The sequence below is a fragment of the Urocitellus parryii genome, chromosome 3 (genome assembly GCF_045843805.1).
Source record: "Urocitellus parryii isolate mUroPar1 chromosome 3, mUroPar1.hap1, whole genome shotgun sequence".
Lineage (NCBI taxonomy): Eukaryota > Metazoa > Chordata > Mammalia > Rodentia > Sciuridae > Urocitellus > Urocitellus parryii.
Genome location: NC_135533.1, coordinates 145,074,750 through 145,095,273, shown reverse-complemented (window position 1 = coordinate 145,095,273; position 20,524 = coordinate 145,074,750). Strand labels below are relative to the sequence as shown.

The 20,524-nt window shown below is 45.7% G+C and overlaps 1 protein-coding gene across 3 annotated transcripts in view; it reads left to right on the top strand.

Moving 5' to 3' along the window:
- Positions 1 to 20,524, top strand: part of Cit (citron rho-interacting serine/threonine kinase) — a 157,953-nt gene that overhangs the window by 50,989 nt on the left and 86,440 nt on the right. For all 3 annotated transcript variants that reach the window (XM_026403400.2, XM_026403399.2, XM_026403398.2), the window contains exon 9: positions 14,307 to 14,490. In XM_026403400.2, the coding sequence (XP_026259185.1) occupies positions 14,307 to 14,490 (184 nt within the window). The remainder of the gene's footprint in view (positions 1 to 14,306; positions 14,491 to 20,524) is intronic.

Genomic DNA, 20,524 nt, shown 5'->3' with positions numbered 1-20,524 from the left:
AGTCAGGATTTATAGTGTCAGAAGGAACAGAGGAGTCTCAGGGTTCATCTTGTTTCCTATTATTTAGAACAGGGTCTCTCAACATGGGCTCTGTTGACATTTGGGGTCAGATAATTCTTTGTCATGGAGGGTGGTGTGTGGATTGCAGGATGCTCAGCAGCATCCCTGGCCTTTACCCACAGATATCTGTAGCATCTTCCTCTGTGGTTGTGACAACCCACAATGTCACCAGGCACTGCCCAGTGTCAGTTGGTGCCAGTTGAGAACCATTAATTTAGAAAAATTGGCTGGGTTGTTACCAGCAGAGATAACATTCTAGTAATCTTAATCCCTCGAGACCACCATGCTAACAAACCGCAGAAGTGTTATCTGGGGTCAGTAGGACCTTCCTACTCAGAGTGTGGTCCATGGACCAGCATCATCAGCATCACCTGGGAACTTGTTAGAGATGCAGAGACTCAGTCCTGCTAAGTCAGAAGCTGCATTTTAATAAGATCCCCAGGTAATCCTGTGCACATTAGCATTTACAAAGCCATGCAGAAAGAGAAAAATCAGACCTGTCAGCCTTGGAGTTTCTGGCTTATCATTGTGTCTTCCTCATTTTGTTCTGGGCTCAGGTTAGGAGGAGGCTGTTTTTTGGCAAAGGATTCCATGGGTAGATGGGACTGCTTAGAACTGTTGGATTTTATACTATGTTTTTGAGGAATTTAAAGCTTTTTTCCCCTCTGACTTTATATCCTTCATATCCTTAAATTTGCTGGTTTAACTTAATCTATCTTCTGTATGTGGTGCTGAGGATCGAACCCAGGCCGAACGCATGCCAGGTGAGCGCTCCAGTTTGAGCCACATCCTCAGCCCTAACCTAATCTATCTTCTGATAGCAAAAAGACATTTCATACCTCCCCCACCCTCTCTTCTTTACCATGAGCTCCTGTTCACTTTTAATTATGATGCATTAAGTGGTGTTCATGAATATGTCTATTGCCAGGCCATTTATTGAGTACCTACTGTGTGCCAGAGTCTGCAAAGCATATTATTGTCCTGCTTACTTTTCCCAACCCCCTGTGAGTTAGGTTTTCTAATTAGTCCCACAGTACATATGAGGACACCGAAGCCTGAAGAGAGGAGCCCCCGAGGGAAGGTCATGGACCCAGGTCTCTCTGACTCAAGTTCTCTTTGCTTTTATTTTTTGAAAAAGTAGTACATTCTATGGTAAAAATTCAAGTGGTTCAGAAAGTTATACAGTGAAAAATGTCTCCCACCCCATGCCCCAAAGTGAACTCCTGCTGTTGGATTTTTGTATAGCTTTCCCAAATACTCTGTTAATATACACACTGGCACAGACTGTACTTTTTTTTTTGAACTGGGGATTTAACCTAGGGGCACTTTACCACTTCATCCTAGTCAATTTTATTTTTTATTTTGAAACCGGGTCTCACTAAATTGCTTAGGATCTTGCTAGGTTGCTTAGGCTGTCCTCGAATTTGCAATCCTCCTGCCTCAGCCTCCTGAGCTGCTGGGTTTACAGGTGTGCGCCACCAAGCCGGGCCAGACTATACTCTTAGCAGCGTATTTATACTGCTTTCCAAGATTTTAGGAGTTTTTATTGGCAGGTTATTTCCCTCAATCATTGAAAAAAAATGGAGGAAAGGTTTTTATAAGACTGTGCTACATTTATCCTTTGGGTTTGCCGCTCTGCTGTTGATTTCTGACAAGTAGCACTCTTCCTCCCAAGTGAAAACCCCTATGGTTTTAACATTCATATTCTGCTTGTTTATTTTAGCATTCTGCCTATAGAAGAGCATCATCTCAGTGCCTTGTGTATTTTGTATGTGTGTTTATTTGTTTTGGGCCTTTTGAAGGCCGGCTTGTTTGGGGCTTCCCATCACTTGAGCAGGTATTTGGCCATGTTTCATTTTCTAAGCTAGTTTGGGGAGGATGGAGGTGGACTTCCCTTTGGGGCACGGTTCACCCTGGTGCATATCTCCCCATCAGGGCAGGAGGAAGAGAGGCTGAGGCAGTTTGGGGCACTCTCATGGAGGAAAAGGAGGGTGGAAAGATGGGGAGGCAACAGTAGTGACTGGAGAAATTCAACCCCAGGGACATGCAGGCATCACCTGCTGGAACATAAAAAAGGCGAAATGAAGATATGTAGTCAGTAGCTCTTATAGTCTCTTCTGGGATATGCAGGAGAATATTTATGTGTCTCTTGGGGGCTGTTCTGGTTTTAGAGGTTAAGTTACTAAGAGGAGGAAATAGGCTAAAAAGAGCTAAATGTTATGAATTAGGATTATAGGATTTCCCCCTCCAGACCGAATTTACAGGCGGCATCTAGAGATGTTAAAAATATGGAGTAGTCCACTTTAGTCCAAGATAAACGGAGAAAGCTTGTTCTAGAAATAATTGCAATATTAAGAAGATAGGAATAAATAAATAAGTAAATGTAGACATGTGGGTGAAGGAAGTATCCGGGTAAGGTAAATTAAGTCAGGATTAAAAGTGAGAACAAAGGTGGATCTGTTACGTTGCCAGAGGAAGAATACTTAGTGACTCCCCAGTCTCCTGGTGGCCAAAGCAGAAAGGAGACAATGACCGGTGGCAAGAGCCTTACTCCACAATGATTTGCTCAGTGAAGATCCAATTTTCTGGATACTGAGCTTTAGGAATTTCACCATCGGGTTTCCAATAAATGAGCCCCTGTGATGAGGTGGACACCATCCTTCCTATATGTGCCCTGGTAAGTTCCATATGGCTGCTTTTTATAGTGCCACTCAGCAGAAGCCAGTGGTTCCAGGCCAGATTCCAGTTGGGTGAATCAATTCCAGTTGAATAAAGCAATGCCTTTCCTGGTAGAAGATGAGAAATGGGGACTAGGTTTGTTAGAGAGCTCATAAATTGGAGTCTTCCACCCTTAAATTCTCACTCGCTGGAAAACCTATCACAAACAAGCAAGAATAGAAATGATTTGGCCAAAGATTCAAAATTATATTAAACATCTGGGACTCTATTCAGCAGCCAGCTTCCTAATCAATTCTATGAAGTATGGTGATTGCATTTGCACTCATTTTCTGAGGGTGAAGGTTGGATAGGACTAAAGGAAATGGTTGGCGGGAGTCACAAGAGATGAAAGCGTAGAGACAGAGTGGGAGGCCCAGGTGGTTCAGGACTGAGGATTTGGAAACGATTTCTAGTGTCTCATTTCAGAGGAAATAAACATGGCCAACTCTGTTTATCCCGGGGGGTGGAAAATGCATCTTCAGAGCTGGCAGTTTGAGATCTAAGCCCTTCATTCTGTCCTTCAAAATTCTGACTTATAAAGGACACATGCGGAGAACTGATAGCCAGTTAGGGACCAAAATACCCACTGTGTTCTTAGAAAGATGGGTTTTCAGTAACCTTCTATGGAGGTCTCTGGTAAATTCCCCAACCTAATGACCTTAGGATGGTGGGCCTTCTCTCATGGACAGGAGGACCTGCCACGGGGCTGCTGGCACTGAGGAGGACGGTCACTGTCACTTAGCTGAACACCTGCCAAGGGGGGATGTGGGCCCCCGAGAGAGGGAGTGTTAAGCATGGGCCTTACTCATGAGGCATGTGAGTCCCCCACTTAGTAAAGCATGGGCCGGTGACATCTGTCCAGCTCTGACGAGTCCCAGGAGCTCCTGCCTTCATGTTGAGTGGGGAGTAAAGGATGAGACTGGAGGTGCTTATCCAACACCCCTGCCTTACGGGACAAGCCTTCGTGGAAACCCCTTAGGCCAGGAAAGGAGTGGGGACAAAGCAACCTTGGTACACACCAGTGAAACCATCACCAGGCTTAGGAGAACCAGCATGTCCGTCACTCCTGTCCTCTGCCCCTTGTCATCCTCCCTTCATTCCTCCTCATCCCTGTCCCTTGCCCTCAGGGCAATGGCTGGTCTGCTTTCTCTCAGTGTAGCTCAGTTTGTGTTTTCTAAAGTTTATGTCAATTGAACATGTACTTACATCACCGGGCTTCTTTTATTCAGCGTTGTTCCGAGAGCCACCCGTGTTGTAGATGTGGGGTATCACACGTTGGTTTCTCTCATTGCTGGGTAGGAGTCCATTGTATGGATGTATCACACTTTATTAATCTACTCACCTGCTCATAGATGTTTGGGTTGTTGCCAGTTTTTTGGCTGTTTAAATATTTAAATAATTAATATTGCAATTATTTCTAGAACATTTAAATAAGATTGCTTTTATCACTAGTATACAGGCCCCGGGCACGTGCATTCATTTCTCTTGGGTAAGTATCCAGGAATGGGATGGCTGATCACATGGCAGCCATGTGTTTAACCTATTAAGAGTGCACCATACTTTTCCAATGTGGCTGTAGTGTTTACATTCCCACCGACGGTGTATGAGAGACCTTCCTCCACATCCTTGCTAACACTTCAGCGCTGGATTTAAAGTCACTCATATTTTGGAATAGATTCTGCTTTGGAGATGGGTTTGAATTTCTTTAAAATTAGAAAGTTCTTGGACAGGCATATGGATATTCACAACATTGACTTGACAAGAAACCTGGGTCATTTTCTTTTAGAATACTCTCACATTCTGGATTTGTCTCCTTGTGACTTCAGTGGGGGATGGGGTGTTTGTGCTTCCTGCCCCTGTAAACTGGGAATGCAGCTCCAAAGGTTCAAATACATTCTGATTTGACTTTTTCTCACAAGAATGTCTCATCGGCATTCACTGGCCTAGAATGGAACAATTTGAGTATCAGCAAGATTGCAGTGGCTTGAAACATGGAAGGTATAAACATTCATGAGTTCATAATGATACTGAAAGAGAAATCTCATTGGTCACTCCTGGAGGTTGCTAAGGCCCTAAATCATTACTCGGAATGTTGCTAAATATAGGGAAAGAACCAAGCACTAATCCTGCCTTCTTATTTGAATTGTATGCAGGGCAACCAGAATGTTGATGTGCTCTAATAAACATAGAAGGATGAAATTAGAAAACCACCATTTTGCAATTTTTTATGAAATAGTGACCTCAGGCAATGATCATCATGGATGCTGAAACCATTAGGTGAGAAATTGGAGGGATCAGGCTGACATCATCAGAACCCGTGGATCATTCTTAATATCACAAGAGGCGAGACAAGCAGACACTGTGTGCTCCCTAGTGTCATGTGAAATCAAGTCCGATAACATATGCTGGGCGATGTTCATGCCAAAAAACTTGCATATGAATGTCCAGAGGCCCTGGATTTATCTACCAATCTACAGGAAACATAGGGGACAGAGAAATGTGTTAAATGATGCTACAAAGAAGCAGTCAGCCAAGTTCAGAATGTGGGAAATTCTGTAAGGATGCTTGATCTAGTTTCTCAAACCAATAAATGGTATTTAAAAAAAAAATACAGTTGAGGAATGCTAGAGGTTGAAATAGACACATCAAACCAAACCAGTGTGAACCTTGGTTCAAACAAGCCAAGTATAAAGAGTTATTTTGGGGACATCTGGAAAAAATTGAGCGCAGGCATGGTATTAGATAATGTTAGGGCATTGTTCATTTTTTTGGATGTGATGATGACATCGTGCTTAAGTTTTTAAAAGCATCCTTATCTGTCAGAGCAGTGACTCTCAAGTGGGTGGGGATTTTGCCCCCTAGGGACATTGGACAGTGTTTGGAGACATTTTTGGTGGTCTTGGTGGGGGAGTGCTGTTGACATGTTGTAGCTGGAGGTCAAAAATGCTGCCAGACACCCTATAATACACATACGACTGCTCTGCCCCCCAATAAAGAATTCTGCATTCCTCATCATCAGCAGTGCACAAATGAGAAACCCTTGTTAGAGGTACCTCCTGCAGTAATTACAGGTGAAATGATATCATATCTGGGGTTTGCTGGGGTGCTGGCGCATGGCGCATGCCTCTAATCCCAGTGACTTGGGAGGCTGAGGCAGGAGGATTTCGAGTTCAAAGCCAGCAATTTAGCGAGGCCCTAAGCAACTCAGTGAGACCCTGTGACTAAATAAAATATAAAAAAGGACTGGGGATGTGGTTCAGTGGTCAAGTGTCCCTGAATTCAATTCCTGGTACCCCTCCCCATCCCGCCCAAATCTGTGCTTTTCTCTTAATAATCAACAAGTATGCAAACAAAGGGGGGGATGAGGTGAGAGGAGTAAGAGTGGGCATTGCTAGGTGTTGGAGCTGGGTAAAGGGCATCTGGGGGTTCATTCCACTCCCTTCTTTGTTGTGTGTGAAAATTATCATAAAAAGTTAAGAATAAAATTTTAAAATGTTGGAGAAAAGAATGAATACTAAAGAGATGGGGAGGCATCCAGGCTTGGTGGTGCACACCTGTAATCCCAGCTACTCTGGAGGCTGAGGCAGGAAGGATTGCCAAATTCTAGGCCAGCCTGGGCAATTTAGTGAGAACCTGTGGGCGTGGGGTAGGGTGGGGAGAGCAGCAAAGAATGCACTGCACTTGCTGTGTTCTTGGCTGTGGCTGATTCCCAGGGGAAGGGGTTGGAAGTGAAACCTGCTAGGCTGCTAGTAACAGGTCCTGGGGAACGGAAGCCAGTGAACTAGCTCCTTCACTTTTATCTAAATGTGTCCCGAGGGAGCTCCACCCGCCTGAGACACTGGCTGTGTTGGAACAGGGCTTTGCAGAGACTGGTTGCAACAGGAGAAGTTCCCCTTGAATGTGTGTCTAAGCTCATGGAGAGGCTTCTTTCCATGTTCTGAGGACCCAGACCAAGGCGGGTTGAACAAAGCAAGCTGAAGTGATATGCAGGCTGGCCAAAGCCCAGTGCAGGAGTGAGGGGAAGCGTCTGGCACTTCTCCCTCTGTGGGAAAACACAAGCTGATTACCAAACACTTGCCTTGAAGGAGGAACATGCCTTTTGAGTATGGCGAGAGCCAGAATGAAAACTCCATTGACATCCACCGAGATCGGCCACTAGAGAGGACATCTGCTTAGCTGTTGGCAGCCAGCGGGGCGGGGGGGGTGGTGCCCACAGCATTCTTTAGTTTGATTGATCGAGGCAAACTTTAGTAATGCTAGCTTCCTTATCCATTTACTTTGAAGACAGCATTGTAAAAATTGATCGCCAGCCAGCCCAGAGCACCATTATCCTAACATCTCTTTATGATTCTTGGGGCAGTCAAAGAGTTGGGATAACTTTTTTTTTTTTTTACTTAAAGCTGTTGCAAACTGGGTCTGCTTTGTGTTCTTTATGAATTTCTTACGCAAGGCATGGTGTGGGTGAATCATATCTGATGGCTTCCCACTGGGAGGAGAGAGGGTGCAGGGTGGACCTCAGGCTTTAGATCATGTTACCTGTTCTCTTGGGTGAAATGACTCATGTATATTTACTAACCAACTTATTTGCTGAGCCCCTACCTTACTTTTGGGGTTAGTTCCCAGGAGGCCTCAAACATTGTATATCTTGCTTTTCTTTCCCATTGAAGCCTTTCTCTTTGAGTATTTTGTCATTCAATATTCCTAAACTCTCTGCTCTTGTGTCAGTTGTCAAATTGTGTCACTTATTGCGGTAGCCTGTCTCCTGTCCGTCACTGCCTCTCTGTTTCTCTCACCACCTCCTTAGTGTAGGTCCTCTCGTGTTGACTTGCCTATAGACTCCTCTGTTACAGCTTCTAGCCCTGACCTCTTCCTCTGCAATGCCTGTCTGCTATTATGTCTGCCCGTTGGATCCAGGGCTCCACCTTCAAGGTCCTGCCCAGATTTCACTTTCTCTCACTCCCCAGCCTCATTAGCCATGTCACTCTTGGGCCACTACTATTGCCATAGTAGCTTTTCTGAAATAGCGCTCTTTCCCACGTCAGCCCATGAAGATACCTTTTTTGGGGGGCGGGTGGGGGGGGGCTACGAGGGATTGAACTCAGGGGCACTCGACCCCTGAGCCACATCCCCAGTCCTGTTTTGTATTTTATTTAGAGACAGGGACTCACTGAGTGGCTTAGGGCCTTGCTTTTGCTGAGGCTGGCTTTAAACTCGCTGTCCTCCTGCCTCAGCCTCCTGAGTTGCTGGGATTACAGGCGTGTGCCGCTGCTGCCCCTGGCTGGATACCTTTTAACCAACTTTGAGATTCAGTCACCTCCATGACACTTTTTTGAAGGAACAGAGCAAGAATTCACTGCCTCCCAGTCAGCACAGCTTGTGCCGCTCAGGGGGTGTTCTCTGCTTTCCATACCCACATCCTGACCTCCAGCTGATGTAGATCTCTTCTTCCTCTTCACTTATTTCACAGCTCTCTTTGTAAGTAGGTAAGATGGCTAATTTGGGGGCAATATTCCTTTACATCTGAATCTGAATACAGCGTCTAATTTGTCAGTCAGGGGGCAGGGCACCATGGTAGATGGAGTGAAGCTGAGCATGTCTTTGGTTTCATGTGTTGAGTGCCCACTGTGTTCTGGGCACAGCCCTGATTCATTGTCTCATCATAGAATAATTACTTGTGTGATCGTGTCCTTTAGGATACAGAGCTGGTATTGCTCATCATCTTCTGCCACCCGCATCTTGGCACCAGTGTCTGTAACGAATACTGATGATATTAAAAGTTTTAGGACTGTAATCCCCACAGCTTGGGAGGCTGAGGCAGGAGGATCCCAAGTTCAAAGCCAGCCTCAGCAACTTAGTGAGGCCCTGAGCAACTTAAGAGGCCCTGTCTCGAAATATAAAATATTTTATATAAATATAAAATATAAAAAGGGCTGGGGGTGTGGCTCAGTGGTTAAGCACCCCTGGGTTCAGTCCCTGGTAATCATCATCATCATCATCATCTTATAAGTTTTACTAGGGTCAGTTTTTTTCAAGTACATCAGTTCTTCATGACTAAATTGTATACTCTGTGACACATCAATACTTGGGTTTCTTAAAGTGGCATTTTGTACCCAGTAGCTTCTTAGGTCTTAGAAATTATTCCACCTAAGGTTCTTGTTATTCACTGATTCCTTTAGCAAAATAGTAAATACTGAATCAGGACAGGCAGCCGTTGTTCTGGTTAGTTGTATGGTAGTGAACACAACTGTCTTTCCTGTCATGGAAATTGTGTTTCAGTGCAAAAAGAAGCCAATAAACATAAGAACAAAATTAGATTTTTTTTTTTTAAATGCTGGTGATTGAAGTCAGGGCCTTACACAGGTTGGGTGGTGCTCTACCACTAGGCTGCATCCCCAGTCCTTTTTATTTTATTTTGAGATAGGGTCTTGCTAAGTTGCCCATTTGGCCTTGAACTTACAATCCTCCTGCCTCAGCCTCTGGAGTAGCTGGATTACAGGAGGGCACCACCATGCCTGGCTAATTAGAAAATATTTTCTGTTTTTAAAATTAATGTTTGGCATTCTGAAAAACTAAAGATGGGAATGGAATAACCAGGGCTCAGTGGAGCATGTTAGAAAGAAGCAGAGCCAACTGGGTGAATCCATTTGATTTTTCCTTGTTTGTTTTTTAAAAATATTTTTGAAGATGATAAATTCCCCCCCAAGGTTTTTAATGAATGTCAGTATTAAAAAAAGGGGGGGGAGAGAGAGAGAGAAAGAGAATTTATAGAAGAGAAATTAACCACAGTTCTTAAAATAGCTCTTTGTTTCTGAAAGCCTTATTCTGCCATCTATCTTATTGCTGGGGAAAAAAAAAGAAAAAAAATCCTTAAAACGTTACTTGTATAGCCTTTGCCACTAAGGAGAATATGTCCTGATGTCACCTCAAATAGGTTAACTTATTTAAAAACTATACGGGGAAAGATTTTTTCCCCCCTAGTGGCTTTTGCCAGCGAACCCCAGAGCATGATGTATGACTTCTTCCTTGTCGTTGGTGAGGGCAGTGGGCCTGTGGCGGAGAGAGCTGATGATCTCATAGCACTGTATCAGGAGATAGGAACGGAGGTACTCATTAACATAGTTTTCAGACGGAATAATCTCGATTATCAAAGCCTCTTCATTTAATTCAAACATCAAATGCCTCTGTGGTCTGTATTATGCTAGGTGCTCTCTTTGTAAGACCCATATTCAAGCCGTCTAATTATATATTTCCTTATTCAATAAAGAAATATATAATTGAGGGGGCTGGGGCTTAGCTCAGTGGTGGAGCTCTTCCTAGCACGTGTGAGGCACTGGATTCGATCCTCTGCACCACATAAATATAAATAAATAAAGGCATTGTGTCAATCTACAACTAAAAAACATATTTAAATATTATGTGTACCTACTATGTGCCTGGTGCTACTCTGTATGCTGGATTGCCATATGTATCTCCATCAAAACCAATTGGTATGATTTCAATAACCTATTAAAACCTCATAGCCCCTGCTGTTTTTGTAATGCCATAGGTTACCCAGGACCTCATGAATGCCAGACAAGTACTTTACCACTGAACTACAGCCCAGCCCAGCCCAGTGTGATATATATATATATATATTTATTTTACTTTATTTACTTATTTATATGCGATGCTGAGGATTGAACCTAGTGCCTTACGTATGCTGGGCAAGCGCTCTGCCACAGAGCCACAACCCCAGCCCTCCAGTGATGTTTTTAAAAGAAAAAAGGGTTGGGTTTATGAGGATCAAAAAGAAACATTTTTTCATAAGGCACAAGGAACCGGAGAATTACTTCCTAAGATAAATGTGATCTCTACTTTGGTAGGTGTTAGACTTGACGGAGCTTTACATAATTGTTTTGAAGTGTGGCATCCAGACTTTAAGCGACTTTGCTACTGTCTCTTGCTGGTCCCCTGTTAAAAGTGTGTTCAGCTGTGTGGTTCCTTGTCTCCCAGGCTCTCAGGTTTCCCATCTCTTTGTCATTGGGTGTTGCCTTCTATACAAGTGCTTCTCAATCACAAATCCCTATAAATCACCTGAGGATCTTGTTAGGATGCAAGTTGTCATTCAGTGGAGTTAGGCCTGAGACTGTGCACTTCTAGCCAGCTCCTGGGCGATGGTGATGCTTCCAGTCTATGGATCACACTTTGAGTATCATGGTTCTATGTGATTTCCTCAGATCTAATCACTAGTTCACTAAGTTTCTCTTCAGCTGTGTCTAACCTGCTATTTAACATATCTAGTGAGTTTTACACTTTAAATTCAACAGTCCTTTTCATTTCTGGAAGTTCTGTTCCGTTCAAAAATAAGCTCGGTTCTTTTTCTTTTCAATATTTATTTTTTTGTAGTTGTACACAATAACCTTTATTATTTATTTATTTATTCATTTTTATGTAGTGCTGAGGATCAAACCCAGGGCCTTGCACATGTGAGGCGAGCACTCTACTGCTGAGCCATAACCCTAGCCCCAAAGCTTGGTTCTTTTTCAAAGAGTCTTATTCTTTTATTCAAATTTCTACTCGTTTACATTGATAATAAATTCAAATTTATTTTATGGTCCATTTCAGATTTTTCTTTTAGCTACAGCTTTTGGAGGGTAAATTCTCTCCTTTCTTATGTCTGCTCCTGTTCTTTCATGGTAGAGTGTGTGTGTGTGAAAGAGGGAGAGGGAGACAGGCAGATAGGCAGGCAGGCAGACACCAACCTCCTGTGTGCCCTGGGCTGTGAAAGTGTCCCTGTAAGTTATTTTCCACTTGTGCTGCCAGTGTTCTAAGAGAACAGTCCTCTTGATAATTTCCTGAACTGTGATTCTCACACTGTGCAGGATACTGTGAACGTAGACACCCCACCTGAGACCATGGTTTCTCCTAGCTGCCTTATTTCTTTTCCACTAAAGGACCCTGCCGAGCATCCTCAGCACTTTTTGGAGAGCAGATTATTTTCATTTCCTCCATTTCTCTCTGGTTTTGCCCCTGCATAAATGTGTTCTTGCAAAGCCCTTCTTTTCAGAGTTCCTCTTGCACTTACCTGTCTAGAGGTTGCAACCTACCTTTTCATTTTTGAACATCTTACCTGTTACTAGCTGGAGAATTTCACAATGACTTCTCCTTTCTTTTAATATGAAAATGATCCAGCCCTCTTTCCAATCTTGACCACATTAAGGTACTTTGAGCATGACGGAGTTTTATGGATGAATCTTATTTTATAGTATAGAAACTCAAAAGTCATAATTATTTCTCTGAGTGTGGCTCCTACCCCTCTATTAATCATACTCCTCACTCAGAAATGGAATTCTATTTTAGTCTCCTAAAGATGAATTAGTATATAGTGGAAAGGGAATTAAGCTTCTGCTAGGAATTAAATGATACGATAGGATTAACATAAACATTCACCTTGATGGGTCTGTGCCTTGCACAGGAGAAAATATTCAGTAGAGATTCTACTGTACCTCACTCCTAATAACTGCAAAATCTGCCATAAAAGTGCACCTCATGTGAGCAATAATAATAATGGCAAAGAGTCTTTATGGGTATTAGCTGTATTCTAAGAGCTGTGCCAAGCTCTTTATGTGGGCTCTTCTATTTAAACCTCTCAACACCCCTTTGAAGTAGTTATTCCTGTGTTGTAGCTAAAGGCACAGAGAGGTTAAGTGATTTTTCCCAGGATCACACAGCCCATAAGTAGTAGAGCTGGGATTTTAACTCACTCAGATTTTAGTGCGTGTGCTATTAACCACTGTGTTCCTAATTAGTGTCAACTGCAAATCTCTCTGCATAAATTTCCTCTCTTTATCTAAGTTTCCTTATTATGGGATGGGAAACTTATCTTTTTGATCATTATGAATTATAATTTCCCATAATTCTTTTCTTTTCAAAAAAGCTATTGAGTGATTGAACTTGGATTGGATTTGAGCTTGTATTGATGGACGTACACATGGGATATGGGCTGAAGCATTCAATCTAAATTTTCTTCCCATCAGCTAAGTTTTAAAGTATTAAGCATGTAATTCTTACAGGGAAGATTCAAATTCTCTTGAGGCAGCTTGGAGGTGTTAGATAATTTTCTGGTAGTGCACATTTTCCATCTTCCTACCTCTCCCACCTCATCCCAGTGCACCTGAAGCTCTGAGAATGTTCTTTTGCACTTTCCCTAGCAGCCAGATCTCTGCTCATACCCTGGCTCCTCCAGGTCCCTTCACCGCCCGGTTCCTTCTCAGCGCGGCTTCGGATGTTATCCTGGGGTGCTTTTGAGGCAGCCGGAGTTTTTTGAGTCTGCAAGTAGAAAACGGAGAGCTGCTCCTATCTGGATTACAGCTTTGTCCAGAAAAGAAGGAGTTAAAAAAGAAGCCTGGGCTGTGAAGGGCTGTGACAACTGTCCTAGGGGGAGCTCTAGCGAGCCCTGGCGGGCAGTGACTCATGCCGCTCTGTCACTCAGATCGGCATTGGCCCCGGCCACGCAGGCGGCCAGGTGGGGTTACCGCCAGAGCACGCGCCTCAGAGTGGGGAGCGTGCAGCCTGCACTGCGGGGGATGTGATGCCGGCTGGCCGCCTGCCCCCTGCCGGCCCACCACGGACGCCCCAGCTGGCAGCCATGGTAACGCTTCTGGCTGGAGGTACCCCTGGGAGCCCCCGGTGATGGGCAGCCTCCTGGTGACTGATGGACAGGTGTCTACCTCCCTGAGCAAGAGAGCTCAGTAGGTGGCAGGGAGCAGAGAGGATGTGGTGCACCCTAGCCAGGAGTCATGCCGTAAAGAGGTAGGACCCGCGCCCAGCTGCCCCTCTGTGCACCCACCCTCCGCGCGGGGTGCTGTGGATCACCAGGAGGAACTTTACTTGGCTGGTGTTTCATTATGCTGATTAAACTGCAGTGGATTCCAGGGGCATGATTGCGCTGGGGAGGAGGGGTGATGAACTTAAAAAAAAAAAAGTGGTTCTTGAGATCTCCTAGCAGACTCCTCCAGAGATGAGTGAAGTCCACTGCGGTGGTATCCAGCCTGAGTCCCAAAACCTCCCAAGTCCCCTTTTCTGTTCCTTCATCCTCTTTTGGTTAATCCACGATAGAGACGTTCCATCTGGTTTCACTGATCAACACTCGATGTTAATAACTCAGACCAGGAGAGACTAGGTAGGGTTAGGTCACCTGGCACCAGTCAGCTGATGCCCCACAGCAGCCTTCTGGAAATGTCAGGCAGGGGCTCCTGTGAGTGATCCAGCACTTCTGTGGCACCGGGTGACCTGTTTGAGTTTATTCTTCACTTTGCCCCCGCCGGGGAGGCAGCCTGTCTGCGGGTCGGTGGCCATGTTGGCAGGGAAGGGGTTAATCTCTTGTTGCTGTAGGAGCCAGGCTGGGTCTGCTGCGAGGAGCTAGATTGAAAGCAGGCGCTGCAGTGCTGTCGCCAACGCCGAAGGAGTCAGACGCTCTGCTCCGCAACAGTGTGGAATCCATCTGAATTTTTTTTCTCTCCCACCTCTTCTTGTTTTTCTTTAACCAGCGCCTCCCCCCTTCGTCCCCACCCTCAAGTCTGACGATGACACCTCCAATTTTGATGAACCAGAGAAGAATTCGTGGGTTTCATCCTCTCCGTGCCAGCTGAGCCCCTCGGGTTTCTCGGGCGAAGAACTGCCGTTTGTGGGGTTTTCGTACAGCAAGGCACTGGGGATTCTTGGTAGATCTGAGTAAGTGAAAATCGGACTTTCTGGGGGACCTGCATTGATGCACGGTGGTGGTGGCAGCGGTGGCGGTGGGAGGGTGGGGGGAGTGCGGCGGAGGGAGGCTGGTGATCTGTCTGCATTTGGAGAGCAGGCTACCTGTTTGGGCTTTGGGGGGCTAGACTGTTAATATCCTTGCTTTGCAGCCTGTGAGGTGCCTGCTCCTGTCTGTGGCATCATCATTGTGAATTTGTTACTTTGGGCTAGTTTTCCAGTCTTTGGTGAGGAGAGAGTGGATTTCTAGCAGTGCAGATTTTTGGTCAAAGGGAAATCGTGCAGGAGTTAAGACGAGCTGCCCATCTCTGTATCCATCATCTCTGTATCTGTCTGTCTCGAGTGGGTGGATGGTTGCTGTCTTGCCGTATTGACAGAATCCTCCAAACTGTGGCTCGTGAGCTAAAGGTTTCCTGATGGGTTTAACTGAGCTGCAAGTGTCTGAACCAGAGCTCTAACGGAGACGATGCTGGGCTCCTCTCCAAGTATGCTGCAAGATCAGGGATCTGGCAGCTGAGCCTCTGAGCCAGGAGAGCACTGGCGGCCAGAGAAAGCCCCGTCAGTGGGAGCCACCAGGAGAGAGTGTGATGTAGCCGAGTCACTGATTCACAGAAACTGGGCTTCATGAGGGCGGGGGGTGGGGTGGGGGCAAACCAACCAGGAAACTAGAAAATGGAAATATAAATATCGCTGCAAACACCTTGACCTAGCAGGTCTTTCTCCTTTCTTACAAAAAGCTATTGAAAAATGCATTTACACTGTGTTTGGATCAGAGGGTCCTGGCTTCCAGTCTCCTAGAATTTCTGCAAAATGCAGTAGTCTCTGGATGTGGGAGCTTGATGCCATTCCGTTTTCAGAGAAGGAAGTTCCCCAGGAAGGTCTTAGACCTACTGTGTTGTTCCCCAGGCACCTCGACTCCCTCACTTCTAGGCTCTTGGGGGTGATGTTGGGTAATTAGTTGGTGCCCACTTAGAAGATAAGCAGAATTTGATTTTCTCCTTGGCAGCATCCAGTCCCTGTTTGTTGTGTTTGTAGTTTAGATATCAATTTGAAGGGATGTCGCACTGGTTCCTGGATGGTGTCTCCCCATGGGTGCCGTTTTGACTGTAAGGTTCCTGAAAAGATTTCAGATTATTATGGGGATTTGGGCATTTGATATGGGATAGGGCTGTAGGCTGTGGTTGAATTTGGGAGAGGTTTTTATGTGGGCCATATTGAGGTGGGCTTTCTTTATTCCCTTGCTGGAGATCACATTGAAAATTCAGGTGGAATTTGGGCACGTTGGATGTGCCTTTCTGGATTCTTTGCTCTACCTCCCAAAGCAATCTGGATGGTGGTAGGAGAGGCAGCAGCCTGACTAGCTGTTGAATGTGCCGTCGGATGGATTTGCGGTGGCCCAGCTGGGCTGGGAGGTTGCATCAGTGTCACAGCAGGGCAGGAGTGGAGGCCCAGCGTCGAAGGATGCTAGCCCTGTGGGCAGCGCCACCTTGACACTCACGACACACTGAAGGTCACTGAGCGGGCTGGAAGGAGGCATGTGGGGAGTGGTAGTTGCGGTTGGCAGTGGGCTGGTTGGGTCAGGGCGAGCGCTGGCTTAGGGTGGTAATCTTGATCTGAACAATCAGGGAGGACACGGGGGAGTTGGATTTCAGGGGCAAAGGGAGAATGGTAAGGAGGATTTCAGGCAAGGCAATTAATCTGAAGCTTGTGTGATTAATTGCTTATTTTTCAGGAAGACTCTAATTGCGTCTTTCTGCTGCTCCCAGAAAGCTCAGTTGAGGGAGCTCCCTGACAGGGCATCTCAGTGTTAAGGCCCGGGTCCTGGATAAATATTTCTTGATTTTATTTACTCAGGGTCCTTTCTCCCAGAATGTGTTTATGTTGCTTACTGTGTCTGAAGATTTGCGATTTCACCTTTGGGAGTTCAAAGTCTCTCTCTGGAGCATCCAATGAGCTTCTGTTAATGCCCCGACAGAATGTTTAATACGATTCTCATTTAAAAAAAAAATAATAAAACAGTCCATACAGACAAAACTGTGTGTTTGTTCTCTGGAGGATGGAATTGGTGTATTCCCATCTTTGAGGAACTCTAGTGCCTTTTCCATGCCAATTTGGAGTTGGAGTCAGAAAGATTTTCTTTCCCTTCTCATCTGGTTCTGTGATGCTGTCGTCGGACTTGGCTGCTGTGCCAAGGGCAGCTCTGTGGATGCAACCTACAGCATCATTTCCTAATGCTCTCCACCTGTTGGATGTAGGTGACCCTGGACATGTCAGATTAGGATCAATTAGAAATCCAATAAAAGAGACGCAGGGATGACATTGCTTAGTAGCTCCTGCAGTTCTGTTGACGTGCAGTTTGGGAATTAATTTGCAGGGGGGAGGCATTTCCCGGAGGTGTCACCTTTGCCACCCAGCGATCTCCAGGGTCTTCCTGAGTTTCCTTTCCTCCGTCTCCATGTTTTTGGCATCAGAGATTTTATTTACACACGCCGATTACCTGTGCTGTTACTCACTGTTCACACCACAGAGGCAACTGCAGATGCCGCTGTACTGTGCCAGGAAAATTGACCCCAGATTTGTTGCCAGTGAATTGAATGAAACATTCGGAGTTGGAGCTGAATGAGCGAGGAATTTTCACAGAGACTCTGGCCACGAAATAATTTTTACTGTTGTGGTTGCTTCTCACTTTTTAGGATCTTTTTTTTTTTTTTGATGGGGAACCCCAGCCAGCTTTGAGTGCATCCTGATTTTAGGTTTAGCAGCGATCTTGATCTCAGCATTTCAGTGGATGAGGCAGAGGGGGGAGTTCCTGGCAGCCTGGGTTGGGGAGAGCAGGAGGGATCGTGGGGAACTGGGCCACGATCTTTGGGGCGGCACTATGGGAAGGTGAGTTTTAGACAGTGTCTTTCTGGTGCCTCTTTTCCTTTTTAGCCAACAGGAACCCCAAATGAAATTCCCAAGCTCTGAATGCTCAATTGTTCCTTGAACTGTTTGCTTGAACTTTACAATAGTAGAGTAGTGACAGATATCTCAGTGTGTTCAAGGTTTAAAAATAAATGGACCCCAGCATTCTTGCCTCTCCGTCAGCATGGGGCACATTTCTCTGCGTCCTTCCTCCTTCCCCTTAGGTTGAGGCACTGCCTCATTTGAACTCTTGCTGGCACACAGTGCATTTCTGCAGGCCTTCAGAAGGTGGGGACCTACAAGGTAAAAACCAGTTGGTTCTGGTGTGTTCCACACATGCTGGTTTTCTGTGTTTGGAGAAGTTGGCAATCTTGCAGGAGCACTGGGATCTTGGTGACACTGGGTTTGTGGGCTCATAGTGTCTGGGGGCCCTGCTTTAGGAAGGGGGCGTTCTCTTCCTTTTGCCCGCAGGCTCTTTGCTTCTGGGTGGATCTGAGTGTAGTGATGGGACCAGCTATGCAGCCACGGTGGAGGAATGAAGAGTCACCACCACCCCACCTTTCCAAGTTTCCAGAAAGCCAGTTTTGATGCCTCCTCTTGCTCTGCTGGGGCTTCTTTGTAAGTTAGGTACCTCAACTGTGTAGTGGGGTAGCAGTGGTGCCTCTCTGTAGGAAGGTAGGAGGATTGGATGAAACACCCAAAGCCCTTGCTCTAATATCCAGTGCACGAGAAAGCCTCAATAAATATTCATTGTCGTTATTTTTGTTTTTACGAGTACACCAGTCTATGTTTGTATCTATCTTTCTGCCAAGAGGATTTGGAAAGGACTTGGCAAATATTAGGTAGTCTAAAGTCACATCAGACCCAAACCCAGCTTCCCAGCTCTTAGGAATTTTCTCCTGGAAGTGCTTAACCACCTTGACCAAGGGCAAGATTAACCTGTAGTTGCCAAATCCTCACTGGCAAAAGGTGGCCATTGGAGAAGAGTAGACTGTGGGGGACAGAATTACAAGATCCAGTCCCAGAATGGGTCCCTCCCCATTCTGGTGTTCTCTGTCAAAGCAGATTTGTTGAAACTATTCAGAGAACACAAAGCACACATCTTTGCTGCAGAACAGCGTGGTACAAATTGGACATTACCCGCTTAAGGCAAGTCAGGAGAGTAAGGCAAAATGTAACAGGGGGCACTTAATGGGTACTGCCAACTCACAGTTCTTGCTAACTGACAATGATGATCCTTCTTGGAATGTCTGTTCGTTTCCCTGTGAAGATTGGGATTTCCAGGGCTCGGCTGGGCTTATTTATTCTGGTCTTCCTGGAGCTCAGGACAGGATAGGCCCTCAGTAAACACATGTGCTGGCACCAGGCTTACAAGTGTGCTAATGGAAGGGAGATATTTGGGTTGGCTCTTTAAAAGGCCACAGATTTGGATCAGTAGAGAGGAAGGCAGAGAGAATTTCAGGTGGTCAGAGTGATAACAACAGCTTACAGGGTACCGACTCTTCACTAGGCCCTGCTCTGAGCTCTTTGCACAGATTAACTCATTTAAACTCCACAACAGTCTCAAGAGGAATGTGGACGCATCACTCTCGTCCTGCATGTGAGGAAACTGAGGCATGAAGACCCAGCAGCTTGCCCAAGATCTTGCGGCTTTTGGTAGCTCAGTCAGGATTTGAGCCCGGGCAGTGTGGCTCCAGAGTCTCATAGCCTCTGTGCTCCACTGCCACGTATAAATGCCACAGGCAGGAAAAATCAGGAACTTTGTGTAGGATGCTCAGGGTCACATGCTTGTCAGAAGTGGAGGCCATTGTTGGAATGAAGAGCCATGCATTTGGGCCAGGGAGATCGTGAGATCAGGGGAGCTGCCAGGCAGGTCTGAATGCTGGGCTTTGTTTTCCATTTCTGTGGGTTTGTTGAGTAGGTGGACTGTAGAGCTGTTGGATTTCTCTATTTCTTCCTCTTCTCCTCTAGAGACTCTCACCTGGTATGTGTGCACGCATGCGCACGACACGTGCTGTGCCCGCTCTCCCTGAGAGTTCTTGCTTGCTGGAGTGCAGGCTCAACGAGGACAGCAAACCGCCTTGACTTGATTCTTACCAGGCTTCAAGCTGATCGTCCATAACTGCGCAGCAAGCCTTTGATGAGCTGATCCAAGTCACTTTTGTGGGAGCAAATCTCAGTTTCGTGATGGCTCTCGGATCATGTCTCCTCAAATGTTTGTTTTATCCTTCCAGGTGCCTCCCATCTGCCTGAGATAACTCATTCTGGCGGAAGAGGGCCGCAATTCTCCAACCACTCCCTTTTTATTGAAATACTTGGGAGTTGGAGGATCATCTCTTTAATGATTGTTTTCCTTCCACATGCAGCCAAAGGCTCTTTGACATTGTGCTTGCTGCCCAGATCCCTATTGCAAAGAGTTTCATCTGTGATTTGATTTTTTTAAATAGTCAGCAACAATGACAGTGTCTTCTCTGGTACCTGAAGGCATGTATCTGCTGTATTATCCAAATAAGTTAAGAAACCATAATGAGTCTTTGCTCAGGGTGGCTGCCCTCAAGTGCCCTGTGCTTTTTCTGTCCCACTGTTGTCTGGACTGCATGTCTGACGCTTGCCTGGGCGAGTTGTGTTGATTTTCCTCTTCTCCTTCAACTTCTTCTCTCTCCTAGTCAAGCACATCCTGTTCTGCTGTTTGCCTTATTCTGTTCTCTATTTAGACTGTGCGTGCTGCCTTGCAGCCCTGGCAGGACCACTCTGCCGCCTTCTCACTTGTCTTAAAGATACCTTTAGGAAATCAGATCCAACAGTCCCATCCCAGTTCTAAAGATTAGGCTCAGAAGATCTGTCAAGTGTGTTTTATGCTGGCCTACACTTGCTAATTTGCATGGTTGCCTCGGATCCCGTTCGAAGGCAGTCATTGACTAAATGGTGCTACATGTTCTCGAGCTCCGCGCCAGTTTGGCAACTCCTCTGTGCTGAAGTGGATTCCTCTCGGTTCCCTTTACTCGCCTGTCATCTCCTCTCCTCTCTGACAAACGTCCTGAAAGAATGGTCTCTATTCCATTCCTCTTCTTCCATCCCTCTACTGAAATGACTTATCAGAAGC